The following is a 21219-nucleotide window of genomic DNA, read 5'->3' on the forward strand; positions in this document are numbered from 1 at the left end:
GGTTAATTCCTTTCTTTTTACCTTTATTATTAGAAATAACGACTTCGTATCATCTTCTGAGTGATCAAGGATATAGTCTATCAAGAAGAGAACATCATCAAGCACCTACTTTGCAGCCCGTTTTGTACAAAGCCAAAGGTCGGCAGTTTCTCAATACTATCCATATTCTATAGTAAAATTGTAATAAGCTTATAAGGCAATACTTACGCAAGAGTTTCCTGAGTGTTTTTGTAATCAATTCTCTGTAGTTTTCTCTGGAATAGTCTGAATTATAAATAAAATTTATTTTATATACATCTGAACAGACCGCCAAACTGTAAGCACAATAATCTATAGCTTAGTATATTTGATATTGGTCTATCCATAGACGACATACTGCTGGACAAATTGTGGCTCTCCTGGCATCTACAATCTTTGTCATATTGCAGCCGCACAAAGACTGGACAATTTCTTCCTTATTGGTGTAGTTAAAGATAGACTGGACTATGGGTGCTGAAAGAGCCCTGGTTTTTATTAAAGTGCTTCAGAAAGACAGAAAACAGAGAAACCGCTCTCATACACTCGCGGCACTATAACCACTACACTGAGTTAAAATGAGTCAAGAGCTTCTAGAAACCAAAACCCAATACATTTTATGTTGCACACCTCACTTTCATATCACCACAATTAATAAACAATCGGCTCCATTCAAGGTTTACATTAAATTAATTGTTAAAACTTGGTTTTGAGGATATATTAAATATGAAGAAAGACCATTTACATGAATTAACTATACTGAACAAAATTATAAACGCAACACTGGTTTTTGGTCCCATTTTTCATGAGCTGAACAGACTGGATGTGGAGGTGTCCTGGGCTGGTGTGGTGACACGTGGTCTGTGGTTGTGAGGCCGGTTGGATGTACTGCCAAATTCTCTGAACCGCCTTTGGAGACTGCTTGGGGTAGAGAAATGAACATTAAATTCATGGGCAACAGCTCTGGTGGGCATTCCTGCAGTGAGAGCATGCCAATTGCACGCTCCCTCAAAACTTGCGATATCTGTGGCATTGTGCTGTGTGATAAAACTGCACATTTTAGTGTGCTTTTTTTTTTTTTTTTTTTTTAAATTCTTTATTTTTGCTGTGCACATAGTTATTACAAGCCGGAACGAGGTGCCCCGAAAGCAGTCCTCTAAACATGCGGGATAAGATATTAACAGGCACAATTTTATGTTATTTTTAGCTTAAGTACGTATTTTAAAAGTAGATTTACACTGTAATAAAACTTGGTCAGTGTTTATTATCAGTCGCATCAATGCTGCCATCAGTCGCATCAATGCTGCCATCAGTCGCATCAATGCTGCCATCAGTCGCATCAATGCTGCCATCAGTCGCATCAATGCTGCCATCAGTCGCATCAATGCTGCCATCAGTCGCATCAATGCTGCCATCAGTCGCTTTAATGCTGCCATCAGTCGCTTTAATGCTGCTATCAGTCGCTTTAATGCTGCTATCAGTCGCTTTAATGCTGCTATCAGTCGCTTTAATGCTGCCATCAGTCGCTTTAATGCTGCTATCAGTCGCTTTAATGCTGCTATCAGTCGCTTTAATGCTGCTATCAGTCGCTTTAATGCTGCTATCAGTCGCTTTAATGCTGCTATCAGTCGCTTTAATGCTGCTATCAGTCGCTTTAATGCTGCTATCAGTCGCTTTAATGCTGCTATCAGTCGCTTTAATGCTGCTATCAGTCGCTTTAATGCTGCTATCAGTCGCTTTAATGCTGCTATCAGTCGCTTTAATGCTGCTATCAGTCGCTTTAATGCTGTTATCAGTCGCTTTAATGCTGTTATCAGTCGCTTTAATACTGTTATCAGTCGCTTTAATACTGTTATCAGTCGCTTTAATACTGTTATCAGTCGCTTTTATATGGTTATCAGTCGCTTTAGTACTATTGTAAGTCGCTTTAGTGTTATCACCCTGGCCATTCCAAGCCACCTGTACTGTCCCAGTGGGGAGCCATCTATGTGGTGGTCCTGCAGGGAGAGTCCCACTACTGACCGATACCTGCTCTGCTCGTTCTGTGTAGCAGGGGGTGAGTGTCCACCAGAGCAAGCATCATAACGTTGAGCTCTGTCCAACCATGCTGCGCTGTAAGTTTCTTGGTGGTTTTCTCTGGGGCTGCAGCTGCGTTTCAGTGTGCTTGTCCCTTTTAGTCCTCTGGGTCAGTCGGGGTGGGAAGCTTGGGGTCTTCATTTCATGGGCCTTTTCGTTGCAGGCTGGATAGGAGGTGAGTAGGAGATCAGTCTTGGTGTTGGGGCACCATGTTGGCCGTTCTGCTCGGTGTCTGGTCTTTCAAGCCTTGGTGTGCGGGCTGTTGCACCGTGCGGTCTGTGAATGAGGCACATGTGTTACAGGATTGTTGCGTGGGGGTTCGGAAGCCCTCAGGGACCTCCCGCAGTGGCAGCTCCGGCTGTGTCGCACTGTGCCACCGTAACGGCATGCTTCAGAGGGATCACCGTCTCGGTCGGAAAATCACTGTGCAGCTGTCGGCCATTTTAAGGGGACCGCGTGCGAACCTCTTATCTGCAGCTTCGGGCCGCCCAGGTGAGATGCATAGGTGGGTAGCCTGCCTGGTGGGGACCGGGATGACCCCCCCCCGGCCCATATGGGGGGGAAACGGGTCCGGGCAGGCGCCAGGCGAACGGTGGTTCTCTGTAGTCAGGAAGGAGGGCGAGGCAGCGGCCGTCTGCCCCACTCTCCCCCCGGGTAGGCCTCAATCTCCGAGTCCAAGAGTCGCTCACCAGGACCTAGAGCCACCCTGCAGTGGGGGCTCCAGCTGCACCGGGACACTCCAGGGCCTCATGCCATGGACCCCCGGGTCAATATAAGCTGGGTAAGGTGGGTATATACCCCAATTTTGTCGGTTCCTCGGGAGCCCTTGTGATATGCAGCCTGCTGGCATGGCCGCCCGGCCCCGCCCCCCCTTAGTGTGCCCTTTTATTGTAGTCTGCCTAAGGCATGCCTTTGCAATAATCCTGCTGTTTAATCAGCATTTTGATATGCCACACCTGTGAGTGCTCACTAACAGATTTAGACAGATTTCAGCTCATGAAAAATGGGGGCAAAAACAAAAAAAGTGTTACGTTTATAATTTTGTTAAGTGTATGTGTAAGCTAGAAATATATAATTTTCTATGCTCATAACATTTAAATATGCCCGTGACGGTTTGCAGATTTAGCAATGCCTCTAGATGATTGATGTGTACGGCTATTGTTGGTTTTGTCATAGATTTGAAGTACACAGCACACATATCAGCTGCAATGTAGTAAATGGCCTGTGTCACATCTAGAAGGCATTTTTTTAGCGTCTTAAAATGTTAAGTTACTAGAAATTTGAAAGTAAAAGCAAATAATTACTTTCTGGATTAGTCCCATAGAGACCAGTAAAATGGACATAAATAGATCACGTATCCCAATGAAAGAGTAAAAAACACCTACCATAATCTGTACCAATGAAAGGTTTCGTCTCATCCAAAGACACCATGCTTGAAACCCTACACAACAGAAAAAGATCAATAAAATATATGAAAAAAATGTCTTTCCTCAACTCTAGTTCTACATTTAGCAGAGTGAAGGTAAATAAATTACAAAAAAAAAATAACTGGAGGACTGGGACTGAGGAACCACTAGAAGAGCTTGAGGTGAAAGCATGTAGTAATTCCTTGTTTTTATGTAAAGAAATTACTGACCCTTTCAGAAGCTAGCATCCAGGTCCACGTTACACTGTATTCCAACTATGCTTTTATTATAATCAATATCAAAATCCCTAGAACTACTTAATACAAAAATGCACAAAGCAGTAATGAGATTCCTTACAGGTGTGGAACTCGCTCTCCACCCAGAGGAGGTAGAAGATTCCCGGAGCCAGTAAGACAGCTTTGCACGATAGTCAGACATTGCTGGACATCATCCCTGAAAGAAAAAACACAAATTAGGCAAGTATTTTATATTGCATAACATGTATATTTAAAGGACCATCCGAGGTACCATAAGCTTATTAAAGTGGTTATGGTTCCAAGGCGCTGCATGTTTGACAAAATGTGTGTAAAACTGACAAAAATGGCTTGGAAGAAGAGCTTGCAGTTCTGCTTTAAAGCTCGGTCAGAAAAAGAGCAAGAAGTTAAAGTTCCTACATAGCAGACTGATGTGCATGCTCTGGTGCTGGGCGTAACTTCTATGTCACTACTGCGTAGAATTCATTGATACGTTTTGTATGCAAACTGGCAAGTGTTCTAACTAATAGGGCTTGGAGGTAGTGCTACAAACTCTGCTTTCAAGTTCTTTTTTGTAAAAAAATAAATAAAATTAAAACTTAAAAAAAATTAGATATATATATATATTTATTTATTTGTGTTCGGTGCTATTCTTGTAACATAACGTATGTATAGTATGGTGTAACCACAGGTATGAAGAAGTCGGTTGAAGTGTGCCGAAACCGACGTATGCGGTAGGCCTGTAATAAAGAGGGCCCACCCTAGATATAAAATAAATTCAATTGAGTTGAGGGAGTGCTGGGTGGGGCCTGCCGAAGTCAAAACTCCACGGTGATGCAAAAATAAAAGGGGGGTGAGTTTAAATAGGATCACCATGCCCCTCCCACAACTCCAGGCAAGCCTTTATACACACACTATTTATTTGTGGTTAGGGAAAAAGGCAGAGAAAGCATTAACCATAATATTTACTAAATTCGGTTGTAGTGTACTAAAACCGATGTTAGTCAGGCCTGTAAATAAAGAGGGCCAAAAGGTGTAAGCAAAGCAACTTTAATATGCATTTCACAGTTAACAATACCCATGCAGATATGTGGTTTTTATCATTATTTGGCCAAATCTTTGAATGCTTGTCGGAGTTCGTTTTCCGGTTGGGGTATATACACCGGTTGCACGCCGACTACTTCCATCGTCCTAGTCTTTTGATGATGTGTACTGGAATATTATGACTAGATCCGGCTGTTGCAGTGCCTATGCCAAATGAATGACCGGTGAAAGCCGATGGATTGCACCCTATTTGTGAAGAGTTTGTATGTATACCATGAATTTGGATGTTGTTAGAGGGTTACCATGTAGGCTTAGTAGGGGGGCGTTTTTGTCTTGACCTCTTGGGTTTGGATAAAGCTGGTCAAATAATTTCAGTGGGCACCACTTGTATGGTTATGTCGACAGGTGGCCCCGTTTGAATCGTTTTGGATTGCCGAAGTGTCAGGACATGGTGGTCCCCTATTTTGTTTAGTCAGCCATTTTTTGCATTTTGTTGGCATCATTGGTCTTTTCTACTGTGAATTAGTTTGGTCGTTAGGGCCCGCAGGTGGCCAGATAAGTAGCGATTTTTATGGCGTTTGTTTAGATTTCGAATGGTAGCGTATCCAAAGTGTCGGATAATGCTTAGAATTTGTTCGTTCTACCATAAGTATAGCTAGTCCAGGATGAGTTTCTGGAATAGCAGCGGTCTGTTCGGGGTTTTGTCGGCTGTGGGATGTACTTGGTAAAAAACCTGTAGGTTAGAATGAGAGAGGGCATCAGCTGCGGTGTTGTTGTAGCCCGGTACATGTTCGCAAGTGAAGTGGAAGTGTTGTGTGGCTGCCAACCACACAAGTCTTTTGACTAGGCTCATGATGGTATGGGGTAAGGACCTGCCCTTGTTGATTATGTCGCATGCTGCTGTATTGTCTGTATAGCATTTTAATGCCTGTCCTTTCCAAAGGTGTCCCCACACTTGGGCTGCTGCCATTATTGGGTAAATCTCGAAAAGGGTAGAAGCGTTGTTGAATGATGGCAAAGTTACGGTTTCTATTGGCCATGCGTCTCTGAACCATTTGTCTCTGAATATGTCTGTGTAACCCGAGTGGGCTGCTGTGTCTGTCCATATTACTGAACATATGAATGCCGTTCCAGTGAGCCAAAAATGTACTCCACATAGACATATCTGCCCTGGCCTGTCCGTCCAGTGTGAGTACGCTTTGGTTGCTTGGTAGTTTTGTTAACAGACTGAGTAATTTGGATATGAACGCGCGTCCTTGTGGGATTATTCTCATGGCAAAGTTGAGAGAACCTAGATGGGATTGAAGGTCTTTCCGAGTCATAGTAACTCTGCTGAGGAACAACACTAACTCTGTCCTTATTCTCTGAACTTTGTCTACAGGGAGACTTGCCTGCATGGCGACTTGCCTGCATGGCGACTGAGTTTAGGCATATGCCGAGTAAAGACAAACTAGTGATGGGTCCTACAGTTTTGTCCGTGGCGACCGGTACGCCTAATGTTGAAAAGAGTGCTAATGTTTGTTATGCTGAGTGGATTTTCTATGGTCAGAAAGTCATCTAGGTAGTGAATTACGACTGGACAATCAATGACATTCAATAAGAGCCAGCAAAGAGTTTCTGTGAATATGTAAAATAGCTTTGCGCTACTCTTTGCCCTGAAAGTTAGACGGCTGGCAAAATAGTAAAGGCCTTTCCATTTTATTCTGTGCAGATGCCACAGTGACTGATGTATTGGAAGTAGTTGGAAGGCATCGGATATGCCCAAAAGGTCTATTATCAAACTTTTTTTATTGTATTATTTGCCTGTTGCGATGCCCATCTTGTTGGTTCGCCAACATGAGAATGGTGATGTTTGGAATGGCCAGATCATGAAGCGTTTTTCCACTTCTGTGTTTCAGAGTGTGTCTACTGTTGTAGGGTCTTTTGTTGCTGACTAAGTTGTTACATTCGATATCGCCTACTGGTAGTGCAATTGACCCTGTATGGAACCCTTCCGTGAAACCTGTGATTAGGAACTGAACGAGGTCTTGTGATGGGTGAGTGTTGAGGTAGAAAGCAAGTGAGTCAATCTGTACCTCAGTCATTTTTTGGGAAAGACAATGTTTGGGCACATAGTCTTGGCGTGGGCTCGAAAACAGATGGAGTAGGCATGCAACAACCTGCAGGCACTGAAACTGCAACCCACTGCGTTGAAGTTGTTGCATATCTGAGCCTTACCTAAAAAGACTATCGGTCTCCCCAGTTTGTCTTTCAATCCTTTTTGTTCGTATGTGCTTGTGCTAGGGGTGGGGTAGCTAGTGGTGGGTAAACTAGGCTTATTGGAGCACAAATTTGTAGCATGAGAGTTGGAAGAGCAAATTGCACAAGCCAGTGGCACCCGCCCAGCGAATTGCCGAAAGAACGCAGTGTCCATGTGGCTCCAGTCTATCCTGATATTGAATTGTGCAAATGTTGCCGCAGCCTTGGCTTGGCTGGCTGAAAAAGACTTGTGGTAATTGTAAAATGTGGTGCCACCATACTTGTACCCCAGGTCTACCAATTTGTGCATGTACAGGTCTAGTTCCTCTCTGCGCTAGGGGATATTAAAGCACATTAAGTCTCTGTACAATCCAAATGCTATTACAAAGTCTGGTATGGATAGTTTTTTATTTAGTCTGGGGTATTTGGCTTTGAGCACCACTCACAGGTCACCGTAATTGTAGGTTTTATTTTCGACTATGTCTTGGAATGCTATCAATAGGGACATTAAGTTTACATCCTTTCCCTCCAATGTCTTTCTTCATGTTGGGAGGGACCACGTGTGCGGGTGTGACTGTATCGGAACCCTGTGTGGTTGGTGTGGCAGTGACATTACCCTATGTGATGGTTTGTTCGGTGGTTAGTGTGGGAAGGAGAAGATCTGCAGGAGTTACAGTAGCTGGTGTTGACAATTCCAACTACTCTATCCTTTGATTTAAATTATTTATGGATGACAGATTCGAAGACATGGTGGCCTGTATCCCAGTTATATTGGCTTGAGTAATGGTCCCTGGTTGTGGATTATCAGAATTGGACATCATGACTCATAATTCAACCTTCCTGGCGGTCACTGGGTAAGGTATACCCCCTCGCCTTGGTTCTGAGGCGATCTTCTGGATGGTCCATGACCTCCAGGAAGAGGGACTTTAATGGTCTTTATTTGCACCCGCAGTAGAGGCCAGTGGTTGTTTGGGTGGTCTAGCTGGTGTGCTGGGCAGGAAGAAGTCCTCTCCCTGGTCTGACAAGTGAGATATACTAGAATGACATTAAAATGAGACTTCTGATTATACGTTTTTTGGTAGGTTGTTATGTTATGTTAACTGGCGTCTGTTTTAATGCCACGTGACGAATAAGTAATCTATGCGTGGGATGGTGAGGCACTCCCGTGGGTAGGGAAAGTGACACCCTAACTATTCCTCTTAGCTAGAGTCGCAACACTCTAGCTATGATTTGGGCCGATGGGACCTTCATGTGAGGAGGGGTGTTGGTTTTGCGGCAATTCCAAATTAGGTTTCTGAGTTTGGGGCTGTTCTGGTACCCTAAGTGCCAGTTAATGATGCGTGAACTGACGTTACAAAAGGAAATAGCATACCTTTGATCTTTTAAGGAGTCATATGTCTTGACAGGGTGTCTGATTTTGTGGCATTTATCCCCTGTTGGAAACCAAGAACTGTGGTTGGTACTATACCTAGACTGTGTAACCGATTGGAATCTGTTAAAAGTGGTACATACCTGGGTATATAGATCCTCCTCTTAAAGTGTTGCGATTATGGAGGTTTTACTTCTGAACCTATGCAGATTGAGGGATCGAAGTGAATTTTTATATTTATACAATATTGGCGTGGTTCCGTTAAACTATTTACTATGTGTGCCTATAAATACTGTGAGATTTTACGTATGATATTAAGTGCATTAGTCATTCTTGTGCGTTTGTGGTCAGAAACTGGTATAACATTGAATGTAACTTACGGATTTGGCTTGTTAAACAGGACGCGTATTTGATTAGACTCTAGCATACCAGTCTGGGCAGGTATTGTAGGTTGACATTAGCTCAAACTAAATTAAATTATATAGTGACCTTTCTGAATTCTTTACCAGGTTAACCTAGTACCCTTTATACCAATATTAACCCCCTTTGATGAACGTCTTGTTTAAAAGTTTAGGAGCTGGGTCCTTGCTTATAGAGTATTAGGTCTTAACTGGTGCATTGTAGCTGGAACATCCCATTTCCGCCCCCTCATTTGGAATCACACAATTTCATTAACCTACCGTGCATACTGAATTAGTGACAAATGTAACTGGTAAGCAAGAGAGTATAGATCAGAGTTCTGAAAGGACATGAAGTGAAACGCAAACGTACAAGAGTATTCATGAGAAAATATGGACTGATTGATCACATAGAATTCTCCCACCAAATTGACTGCTTGATTTTGTCTATGTGAACCAAAAACATGTTAATGTGAACAACGGATTTATGCATAATTAAAACTTATAATGTCACAGTTATAACTTCTAGATTTCCCGGTAAAATAATAAATCATTGAAAAAGGTTGGATTTGTGTAGTTAGCAATTTTTGACAGTCGGGGGCGGCGTTGGTGTGCAACTAGTATAGAGCTTGTAACGTGAATTGTGCAAAATGAACTGCTTTGTTTAGTTTGAACCGAATTGAAGGTAGCTGTACGAAGTTTCCTATGAGAATTACCGTGTGTTGGGAATTAGTGTAAGTTAGTTTTTTTACCGCTTTCGTATGAGTGGGGTTACATATTTGTTGTCCGTGCGTGCACGATCCTTGTTCAGTAGTTTAACACGTGTTCCCTTGTACTCACTGCCGGGGTGATATCGGATGACCAGGAAGTTTGGGAAGGTGCCCTGGGAGTTTAGTGGTGCTGGGAGCGACTGCATTCGAGTGGTTGAGGCTGAGGACAGTAGTCCAAGGGCCTGCTGACTTGTCGGAACAGTTTCTCGGCTGCTGGAAAACCATGCAAGGAGCTCTTTTGACAAAACAGGATGTGACCAATCAATGTTGGCCCGGTATGGTGGGTAAGTTTATGTTTATATAAGCCAGATCATCCCCTCCCACAACGCCAGGATACATACATACATAACACTTTAAAAAGCCCTGCGTGTTTTTTTTCTTTGTGGAGATATTTATAAAAAATTTTAAATTGTTTTAAAACACATATATACACCCCCCCCCCCCACACACACTATAAATATAATTTCATATATAATATGTGTCAAACAAATGAAATAAAAATAATTTACAAATTTTTTTTTTTTTTTTTTTTAAGTGTGGTTCAGATGAAAACATTTGTTTTATAGGCATTATTATTGCCATTTATATAGCGCCAACAGATTCCGTAGCGCTTTACAATATTATGAGAGGGGATTTACCGTATATACTCGAGTATAAGCCGACCCGAATATAAGCCGAGGCCCCTGATTTTATCCCAAAAAACTGGGAAAACTTATTGACTCGAGTATAAGACTAGGGTGGGAAATGCAGCAGCTACTGGTAAATTTCTAAATAAAATTAGATCCTAAAAAAAATATATTAATTGAATATTTATTTACAGTGTGTGTATAATGAATGCAGTGTGTGCGTATGTGTGTGTGTATGAATGCAGTGTGTGTATGAGTGCAGTGTGTGCGTATGTGTGTGTGTATGAATGCAGTGTGTGTATGAGTGCAGTGTGTGTGTGTGTGTGCATGAATGCAGTGTGTGTGTGCGCATGAATGCAGTGTGTGAATGCAGTGTGTGCAGGGCCGGTGCAAGGATATTTGCCGCCCTAGGCAAAAAAAATTTTGCCGCCCCCTCCCCCCCCCCATATGTCCTGACTTCCCCTCCTCCTCCCTCAGTGGTCCTTACCTCCCCACCCCCGTGTTCCTTCACTCCCCCCCCCCAGTGGTCCTGACTCACCCCTCCCCTAGTGGTCCTTATCCCACCCCCTCCCTCTCATAGTGGTCCTTATCCCCCTTCTCCCTCCCATAGTGTTCCTTATCCCCCCCCCCATTCCTCCCATAATGGTCCTTATACCCCCCCTCCCTCCCATAGTGGTCCTTATACCCCCCCTCCCTCCCATAGTGGTCCTTATACCCCCCTCCCTCCCATAGTGGTCCTTATTCCCCCCTCCCTCCCATAGTGGTCCTTATTCCCCCCCCTCCCTCCCATAGTGGTCCTTATTCCCCCCCCTCCCTCCCATAGTGGTCCTTATACCCCCCTCCCTCCCATAGTGGTCCTTATACCCCCCTCCCTCCCATAGTGGTCCTTATACCCCCCTCCCTCCCATAGTGGTCCTTATACCCCCCTCCCTCCCATAGTGGTCCTTATACCCCCCTCCCTCCCATAGTGGTCCTTATACCCCCCTCCCTCCCATAGTGGTCCTTATACCCCCCTCCCTCCCATAGTGGTCCTTATACCCCCCTCCCTCCCATAGTGGTCCTTATACCCCCCTCCCTCCCATAGTGGTCCTTATACCCCCCTCCCTCCCATAGTGGTCCTTATACCCCCCTCCCTCCCATAGTGGTCCTTATACCCCCCTCCCTCCCATAGTGGTCCTTATACCCCCCTCCCTCCCATAGTGGTCCTTATACCCCCCTCCCTCCCATAGTGGTCCTTATACCCCCCCCCTCCCATAGTGTTCCTTATACCCCCCCCCCCTCCCATAGTGGTCCTTATACCCCTTTTTTTATTATTAATTTTTTTTTTTATTATTTTATTTCTTATTTTATTTATATATTTTTTTTTCGTCCCCCCTCCCTGCTTGATATATGGCAGGGAGGGGGGCTCTCCTTTCCTGGTGGTCCAGTGGCAGTTCAGTGGGGGGCTGTCAGAGCTGTACTTACCTCTCCTGCAGCTCCTGTCAGCTCTCTCCTCCTCTGCGCCGTCCGTTCTGCTCTTCTGTCAGCTCCCAGTGTAAATCTCGCGAGAGCCGCGGCTCTCGCGAGACTTACACTGGGAGCTGACCGAGGTGCTGAACGGACGGCGCGGAGGAGGAGAGAGCTGACAGGAGCTGCAGGACAGGTAAGTTACAGCTCTGCCAGCCCCCCTCTCCCCCCAGTCTGTATTATGGCAATGCAAATTGCCATAATACAGACTCTGACTCGAGTATAAGCCGAGTTGGGGTTTTTCAGCCCAAAAAATGGGCTGAAAAACTCGGCTTATACTCGAGTATATACGGTAACTATAAATAGGACCATTACAAGAACTTACAGGAACAATAGGTTGAAGAGGACCCTGCTCAATCGAGCTTACATTCTATAGGAGGTGGGGTGTAAAACACATTAGGACAGGAATTTGCAATCAAATAAGGTGGGCTGCCCTTTAGGAGAGGGCAAGAGACAGGTATGTGAGGTAAGGGTTAGTCTTGGAGGCCATAAGCTTTCCTAAAGAGATGGGTTTTAAGGCACTTCTTAAAAGATGCAAGACTAGGGGAGAGTCTGATGGCGGTAGGCAGGCTATTCCATAGGAAGGGAGCCGCCCGCGAGAAGTCCTGCAAGCGCGAGTTGGCCATACGGGTGCGGACAACGGACAGGAGGTGGTCACAGGCAGAGCGGAGAGACCGAGAAGGGACATACCTATGGATCTGTGAGGAGATATAAGAGGGGCTAGAGTTGTTCAGTGCTTTATAGGTGTGAGTTAGTACCTTGAATTGACTCCTATAGCATACAGGAAGCCAATGTAAGGACTGGCAGAGGGGTGAGGTGTGAGAGAAACGAGTAGAGAGGAAAATCAGTCTAGCAGCAGCGTTCATTACGGACTGTAGGGGTGCAGTACGGCTTTTGGGAAGACCAATCAGGAGAGGGTTACAATAATCCATGCGGGAAGTTACTAGAGCATGGACAAGCTCCTTCGTAGTATCTGGTACAAGAAAGGGGCGGATGCGGGCTATGTTTTTAAGATGGAATCTACAGGATTTGGCAACATGCTGGATGTGAGGCTCAAAGGTGAGACCAGAGTCAAGTATGACGCCAAGACAGCGCGCTTGCAAGGATGGACTGATGTTGGTACCACAAACCTGAAGGGAGAGCGAAAGAGGAGGATCAGTATTAGGAGGAGGAAAGACAAGGAGCTCAGTTTTTGAGAGATTGAGTTTCAGAAAGCGGGAGGACATCCAGTCAGAGATGGAAGAAAGGCAAGCAGTGACACGTTGCAGGACGGCAGGGGAGAGGTCCGGGCTAAAGAGGTACATTTATACATTATTAATATGGAAGACGTCTACGCTCGCTTGTTGAAATGTCGTACCTGTGCATACGTTTATATACAAGTTAACACGCTGCCCATTAAATTAGGAACTAAAAATATCCCCATCACGAACAGTAGCCATAATATGCACGCAGTCCATTTACCATCATGGTAAAAATACCTTGACATCTCAAGTTCTCCGCTTCCATAAGACTCCAGTTTTTGCAATTCTGGTCGTAAAAAGTTATCAAGAAGGTAGTAAGCGAAGGTGATCTCTTCAGCAGAAGGAAAGTGCCACTGTATGTTCAGGTTCCACAAATCGCCCGCCTTCCCCCAGTCCTTAAGAAGACAAAATACAAAAATTATTTCACAGGAAGAATGTTAGCCACTGATGAGCCACGCTTTTGAAACACTGTTTTGTCACTGCCAATTAACAGAATATTGCATTAATTAAAATGGATTTATCTTGTAGTTATTGTACCCCGGAAAAATCATAACCTGTACTACCACCACTATCTAATATATCTACACCTTAAGCTCTGCATGCAAGTTCTAAAGATCATAATCCTCCACCCTAATATAGCCATACGTATCACGCCCCTTATTAAGGTAGGTGTAACTTGTGCATTAATGTACCCTTTAAATTGCCAAATAAAGCAAATTGTTAGTAAAAAAAACAAGTTGGTAAAACCAGTCTTCACTAGGAAGCTTATGCAGATCTGAAGGAACATTTGATTAAGGCTCTAGAGCACTTTTTTTTTTTTTATTCTTTTATTTTTGCACCGATAGATATGCATCTGTACGACATTCTAGGCGTATGCAAAAGCCAAATCACAGTAGTTGCATCTTTTGGGTTACAGAAAGGAAAAACGTGTTGTTAGGGCATGAAACACTTCATACAGTTGTGGTTCTAGAGCACTTTATAAACTCCTTTTTCAGAGCAGACTCCCATATACTCTTCACTCACCCAGCATTCCTTCTTCCAGGGGAACTATTGCTTGAGCTTATAGCAATTGAATACGGTGACAACAGAGTGTGGCGTTTTGTACACAGTGGTTTCGACAGAATGCTTTTATGTATAATCTGTAGTTTTCCTACATAATGGATAGATTAAATATCAGGCCAGATAACCCAGAATCAGCAGCATGATTCTGAATACCTCCCTTGTGTGTATGTTAAGTGGAAAAAATAAATTAGAGGTTTGAAGCAAAGCAGAGATGTAAGGGAACACATACTCGTAACCTATTATGACATGGACCCTGTCAGGGCAGGATTAACATAGGGGCTGCAGCTCCAGGCCCATTGATTTAAAAAAAAAAAAGAAAAAAAAAGAAAAAAAAACGCCTCCGGTATTTGAGGCTGCCTAGCCGGTGCCGGTATTGCAGTAATACCAGCAACACAAATGTCAGTCTCAGTATAAACTGAGATTAGATGCAATACCGGCACTAGCCAGTAGGTGGAGCTGTGTGTGTGGAGAGAGGCTGGGATAGGATGTTACAGCATCTCCCTCCCTGCCTCCTACTCACTGATCCACGGGGGAGCAGCCCTGCCCAGAGAGTCCAGACAGAAGCTCCCAGCCTGCAGAGACCACCTACATCTCAAGTAAGGGGGGGAGGGAGGGGAGGCTGCAGAGCGACACGGGGACACAGAGCGACATGGGGAGATTAGGGGACTAAGGGATACTGGAAGACATGGGAGAAATCCATATATACACTAGAAGCAAACAAATAAGTTTTTTGGCGATTTTACAGAATCTCTTATGTCACTCCTTGTAATTTACATCATGTGATGTCACGCATACAAAATTTATTATGCAAATTAGTAAGGCTAGTATTTTGTTTTCCAAAGAAAGGTGGCAACACCAACTACTTTTCGCATACTCTTGCTTAAGTATGGAAACTTAAGAGGGATGTAGAGGAACAAAACTTGTGTGGACTGGCTGACAATGAAATTAGTTTAGGTAATGCTGACTTTGGTCTCCAACACTGTGGCATGTTCCCTTTCTTCTACACTCACTACATCCACCTTTTCTCTGTCTCAGACTGTACAACCAGGAGCTTCTGCTTGCTAGTAAGAAGGTAAGGAGACAAGTGGACATGTGACTGCTAGGGGACAGTCTTTAGAAAGAGTGGAGCGAGTGCATCATTAGATACATTTATGCCAAGCTCAGGGTGCTGTCTGCATAGTATGCCCTTTGTTGGCCAACCTGCTTGACTGGCAGGCAGCCTAACATGCATTTATGCCGGGCTGTCCTTCAAATTCTTTGGGCAGACATGCTTTTTGGTCAGTTCTGGTTACATGATTTGCGTGAGTGGCCCACCCTTTTACCTTGACTTCCTGCTTCACTGGACACTGCTGTTAGGGAGTATGGAATTACTTGAAAGGTGAAAGCTAAAGATTAGCATAGGGTATGTGTTTTCCCATAGCTGTATCCTATGATTTTCCCTCCAGCACCATCTCCATCAGATACATGACGCTTGGGAGGTATGACTGTTTTAGTGTGTTTGGTCGATCAGATTTTCTAATTAGGCCCATCATAATTGTCAGCACCAGGCCCACTGGGCTCTTAATCTGGCCCTGGACTCTGTACATAGCATTAGCTCACTAACCCCCTTTTCAATATTAAAATTCTAACCTATTCAACAGTTATGCAATATACAACAAAACATAATTCTGCAAAATCTGTCATTACTCAAAGTGTCAGAAGGATTAAGAAACACTAGTATAATGGAAGCTTATGGGTATGGCCTCGTGAAAGCAAGCAGAATCAAGTTATGTGTGTAATTATTTTTTTAAAAGTTTTATTGATATTTTTAATGAAATTAAATTAAAAAGTCAGTAAAGACAGATCTCATTTCATTTAAATTAAAAACACACACACAAAAAAACAAAAAAAACCCCACCAAAACAGACAAAACTTGCCTTTAGGGGTAAATATTGAGAGAGAGGCTTATCAAATCCACCAGGTACACTGCAGTATTCCTTGGGGTATATAAGCGTGCTGGATCGTAGCAGATGGTGCAGTAGGTTACAGGACAGAGTGTAGCCCTGCTTGCATTTGAAGTGCAGGGTTCTCTGAAGAATCTTTACGAGCTGATCTTTGTAGGGAAGCAATTTTGCTGCATCAACTCTTGTTATCTATGGGGAAAAAAATAAAAATAATGTCAAACCTAGTTATAACCATTGCTAAAAATAGGATCTAATCATAAATGCAAAAAAATGGCTCCCAGTCGAGGCACAATAAATGCATACGTACAGTAAACACACTACTTTATATAAAACAAAACAATGGCAGACTTGTGATCTTTACAGTCAGTCAGTTTTAGGTGCATTTTAAGACCACTGTGATTTCAACAGAACATTGCTAAAAAAAACAAAAAAAAAACAACTTATTTTTAGAAGACTAAATTGAAAAATTCAGGTGCAAAAAAAAAATTGAAAAAAAATAACGCACAACAGAATGGGGAATAAAATGCTCCGACTTGGCTGTAGTCACAGCTTGGCTATTTCAGTCTACATATAGTAATTTGTAATTGAACAGGTTTGCAAGAAAAAAAAAATGTGTTTTGCAAAATATAGGCAAAAGCATTAAGGGAAATGCTAATATTTCTACTTATCCCTTAAGTTTTCATTCCACTGCAATTCACTGCTTATTGAGTACACCCTTAAATCATTTCAATGCATCCCTAGTAGACTTGTACATTAAAAGGCATTGGATTTGTTCGTAGCAGCTTAAACACATTATCTGTTCCTGAACGAATCCATTGCTCCAGGATCTCTATGAATAAGACCCCACAAATAATCGGTCATCGAATCGCTCTGGCGCAAATTAAAAAGGCATTTGATTCGCTCAAAGCAGGTGAAACGTTAATTTACAAGTCTAAACCCTAGATATACTGCAAACATGGCACATACCTGAGGAATTTATTAGATCCTGAATTTTGATTAATTGAAAACAGATTAACAAAATCTCACCTTTTGAGATGGAAAAATCTTTCAGTTAGGTACCTACTCTGCAATCTGGCATCCTTACAATAGTCTTCAATTTGCCACAATTCACTGGTTAGTTGGTAAACCCCAGAGTGAGGGCTCAGTATCATTAGGGGTGGAAGTACAAAATTATACAGGAAAACTAGTAATATATAGCAAGTGTAAGACACAGATCAAGAGTTATGCAAGGGAGAAGGACCACAGGCTAGGTCATCAACAAATACATTCGTCACCACCACTAAATATTATTGCAGTTATATATGGAGAGAGACACACACACACACACACTGAGATAGATATATTCATCAATATAGATTTATTTACCTCAGAAAGAAGCTGCAGGTTCCATAGTAACTCTTTATCCAACTCTTCCTCACGTAGGACATCATCATCTGAGGGAGAACATGAAATATACATTGGTTTCTACTTATCTGAAGTACAAACTCTAGTCCATGTTCAATCATCTCAGCACACTACATGGAGAGGTACGACTTCAAAATTAGGCTTCTCTATTTAGAATTTTAAAGTACATATCTTATACATAACATTTTAGATACAAAAAGGTTTAAATTGTACTCTGGTAATTAAATAAGATATTGTGGTTAGTGTATTTTTATTCAGGTTCCTGAATTTCAAAAGCTCATATTCTATATTACATTGACTAGACAAGACCTCTGAACGTGTCCTGTGGTATCTGGCACCAAGATGTTAGCAGCATATCCTTTAAGTCCTGCAAGTTGCAAAACGGGGCCTCCTTGGATTGGATTTGTTGTTCTAGCACATCCCACAGATGCTCAATTGGATTGAGATCCGGAGAAGGTGGAGGACACGGCAACACCTTGAACTCTGTCATGTTGCTCAAATCATTCTTGAACAATTCTTTGCAATGTGGCAGGGTGTATTATCCCGCAGAGGAAACACCACTGCTATGAAAGGGTGTACGTGGTCTGCTACAATCTCTAGATAGGTGTTACGTGTCAAAGTAACATCCAAACAAATGCCAGGACCCAAGGTTTCCCAGCAAAACATTGCCTCCACCAGCCTGCCTTCTTGTCAAAGTGCATCCCCAGATAAAATGATGCACTCTCACCTGGCCATCCACCAGATCTAAAAGACAACGTGACTCATCAGACCAGGCAACCCTATTTGAGCTACACTAAGCTCTTCTGTGTGATCAGACCAGACTGGCTAGCCAGTGCATCAATGAGCCTTGGGCTGTTTTGGAGGTGCTCTGACCTGGTCTTCTAGCCATCATTATTTGTCCCTTGTCAAAGTCACTTTTTGCTTGCCCATCCTTCCTACTTCCAACACATAACATTCAATAACTGACTGTTCACTTGCTGCCTAGTATACTCCACCCCTCTGACAGGTGCCATTGTAACGACTATCAGTGGTTTTAAGGTTTCGACTTATTAGTGTAACACACACACACCCAAATCGAATTTCAAGAGCCATTAAAAATCCTTTACTTAAATATTTAGTCAGAGCAAGAAGGGTTTACTTAGAGTCCTTACAATGAAAGTTGGCATATATATTTAAAGTAAAAAATATAAAATAAATAAATTTGTGTAACCTGGAGAGGATCGCAGACATTAGAAGAGTGCCATTATTTGAAAAAACAAAACAAAACATAAGCCAGTCTTATAAGTAGTTTGTTCACAATCAACACATAACAATGGACACGGTTGAGATGTGATATTTTAGGAAACGATTCATCTTTGTATATATAAAAAGGTCCGCAGGCTCAGAGAATGTAACAATAGGAATTGTGAAGGAGAAATAAAAAGGGCAGAACTTACTGAGAGTGAGCTGAGTTATAATATTACAGCAATGCGGCAGAAACCACTTCAACGATTCCACAGGGTGACACTAAAACAAAAAATAAAACATTTATTAAAACACAAATGTCACCAACAAACAAAAAGCCACCCATTTTAAAGTAGACTTGCCATCTGTAAAATGGTTTTACAGCATGGCTAACTCCAGAAAAGCTTCCGTTAAGTAGGCAGGCAAGTGAAGACTGCAAATTCACAAGCACAAGTGATTTTCATAGGGATTTCTAGTTGGGGATTTTAAGGGCTGAAGTTCTGAATGTCAACTAGTAAAGCCCCACATTTCTTTAACTCCTTTTATATGGTCTGCGGTCCCTCTACATCTCTACAAATCTCAGCAGCCTCTGCAGCTTTACTGGCTGCAAAACTCCTGCATTGCTAAATCTGTCAGGTCAGACAGGGACTCATCCCCTCTTAATTAATATGTTTGATAAGGGACAGGCAGAAAGAGGGGAGCTTTCCCAGTATGTCAGTCTCTGGACACTTGCTGCCAATGCTTCCTCACAGTGTGTGCGGTTTGCAGATGGACTGACATTTAGGTGTGTGAGGAAATCACTCATGTCCTCATCGAGACTCATACAAACAGCAACAGAGCAAGCAGTGACAGCAAGGGCTGACAAAGGCACAGTTCACTGCTGCATTCAGTCCACTAGATCACCAAGACTGGGATAGGAAAGGGAGAGAAGAGGAGATATAGATTAAATCGGGGGTAAATGTGCAGTGACTGGAGGTAACATAAAAAGAAGGGGTTCTATGAAAATACTCAGTGGTGTGGGCATAAAATGGAAGGGTGTATGACAAATAACATGAGTTCAAATTAGGAGGGGTCCTAAAAAAGAGGTATTAAAACATTTTTTACAAAAATATTTGTGTTTTTGCCCATCCTTACTTGCCATAAATATGATTATTACTAATACTCTCAATTCCTTGATAGCCAGGACATTAGGGCAGTATGTGTAAACATCACGTTTGGTGAACTGATGTAAATGAAAGCTAGTGTTTGCCAGTGACAGAGCTAAAAAACGAAAACCCAAAAAGTTTAAACAGCTATTTGTAGGATAAATAAATGAATACAGACTTTAACACAAAGACTATAAGTGTAAAATAAATATTTGCACCTTAACAGCAGCCCGGCATAAGTCTGCAACCATTCTGCCCGAAACTCTTGTCTCAAACAAATTGGATACTGCAAAATTGAAAACCTTTTCCAGGGCTACCTGTAAAAACATCAAAATGTGACAAAAAGTCAGCCAAAATATAAAAAGACAATAATAAATCAAAAAAAAAAAAAAAACACACCACATGTAGAAGTCACTATTTTCTACTAAACCACTTGTCTAAATATCCTCAACAATAAAATTATAGAATCTTTAGTTTGCTTGTATTTTTGAGTGACCACAAGGCTCAAAAGAGAAATGATAACTTCTGGTCCTCTGACTAATAGCAAAAGCGAGCTAAAACATTTGTGATCGGAGTAGGAATTAACTGTAAAGCAAGCTTTGGCATTTGTGTCTTATTGTTCCCGGTTTTGTTTACGTATTCTACATTGGTTTAAAGGCTACCCCCCAGATGAGGCATGCTGGTATTTTGATTCTGGACTGCCCCTGTGTGCGAGGCCATTCTGATAATAAGCGCACGTATAGGTTCACAACTGTAATAAGATTTAATAGGCGAGAACATTTGAGATTTGAGCAGGACTAATCAAGATTAATAATTTTTTGCCCATTTTCCATGTTCTCTAAAGCTTATCTTTGAATGTAGACATTGGTATCGAATGGAGTTTGTGAAAAGACCAGAGCTTTCTACACAGCCTGGTCTCAAAATTTCCACTTGACAATAGCCAACGGTGAATGAAAATGTATTTCTAGCATAGTGTGCCATGGATCATCCACACTTGCAGTAACATTTAAGCCCTGCCTAGTAGTGTAGAAGATATTCTAAGCCCTGTACACAAGGCATAGTGAAGGTTTGCTCACTTGCAGTTCTTTCAAAATAAAAATCACAGTACTTGATCCTGAAGAACAAACCTTGAAAATTTCACTGGAGCACTGTGTGAATATTGTGCTGAAAGTAGTGGTAAGGCCCAGCTCCACCAATGTCTCAAGCGTGGTCATTTTCTCCGTCTCCGTCTCCTCCCGGGTTTGTTCCAGAGAACTGCTTTCAATGAGGGCAAAACACCTGGGGGGACAGGTTATCATTTTATTTCATTAAATACAATGTTATTAACGTTTTAATTAAACACTTTTGCATTCAGCATGAAAGATGAACATTTTACCATTCAGTTAAGAAACACATTAAGCACTCAATCCACATTCATATATCTAAAGCCAATACCAACAGGACTGTGCTGGATCTCCAAATGGTTCCGGCTTCTTTGACGTTTCCTAGCTACAGCACA

The 21219-nt window shown here is 42.5% G+C and overlaps 1 protein-coding gene across 1 annotated transcript in view; it reads right to left on the bottom strand.

Annotated features, from left to right (window-relative positions):
- PSME4 (proteasome activator subunit 4) overlaps window positions 1-21219 on the bottom strand; it is a 97988-nt gene that overhangs the window by 38803 nt on the left and 37966 nt on the right. Inside the window, exons 15-24 of the mRNA XM_063443970.1 lie at window positions 20849-20999; window positions 19940-20038; window positions 18789-18858; window positions 17314-17381; window positions 15922-16137; window positions 13181-13338; window positions 3855-3950; window positions 3477-3532; window positions 208-264; window positions 22-77 (exon numbers count right to left, since the gene is read on the bottom strand). Of these exons, the coding sequence (XP_063300040.1) occupies window positions 22-77; window positions 208-264; window positions 3477-3532; window positions 3855-3950; window positions 13181-13338; window positions 15922-16137; window positions 17314-17381; window positions 18789-18858; window positions 19940-20038; window positions 20849-20999 (1027 nt within the window). The remainder of the gene's footprint in view (window positions 1-21; window positions 78-207; window positions 265-3476; window positions 3533-3854; window positions 3951-13180; window positions 13339-15921; window positions 16138-17313; window positions 17382-18788; window positions 18859-19939; window positions 20039-20848; window positions 21000-21219) is intronic.

This window comes from Pelobates fuscus, chromosome 2 (assembly GCF_036172605.1).
Source record: "Pelobates fuscus isolate aPelFus1 chromosome 2, aPelFus1.pri, whole genome shotgun sequence".
Classification (NCBI taxonomy): domain Eukaryota; kingdom Metazoa; phylum Chordata; class Amphibia; order Anura; family Pelobatidae; genus Pelobates; species Pelobates fuscus.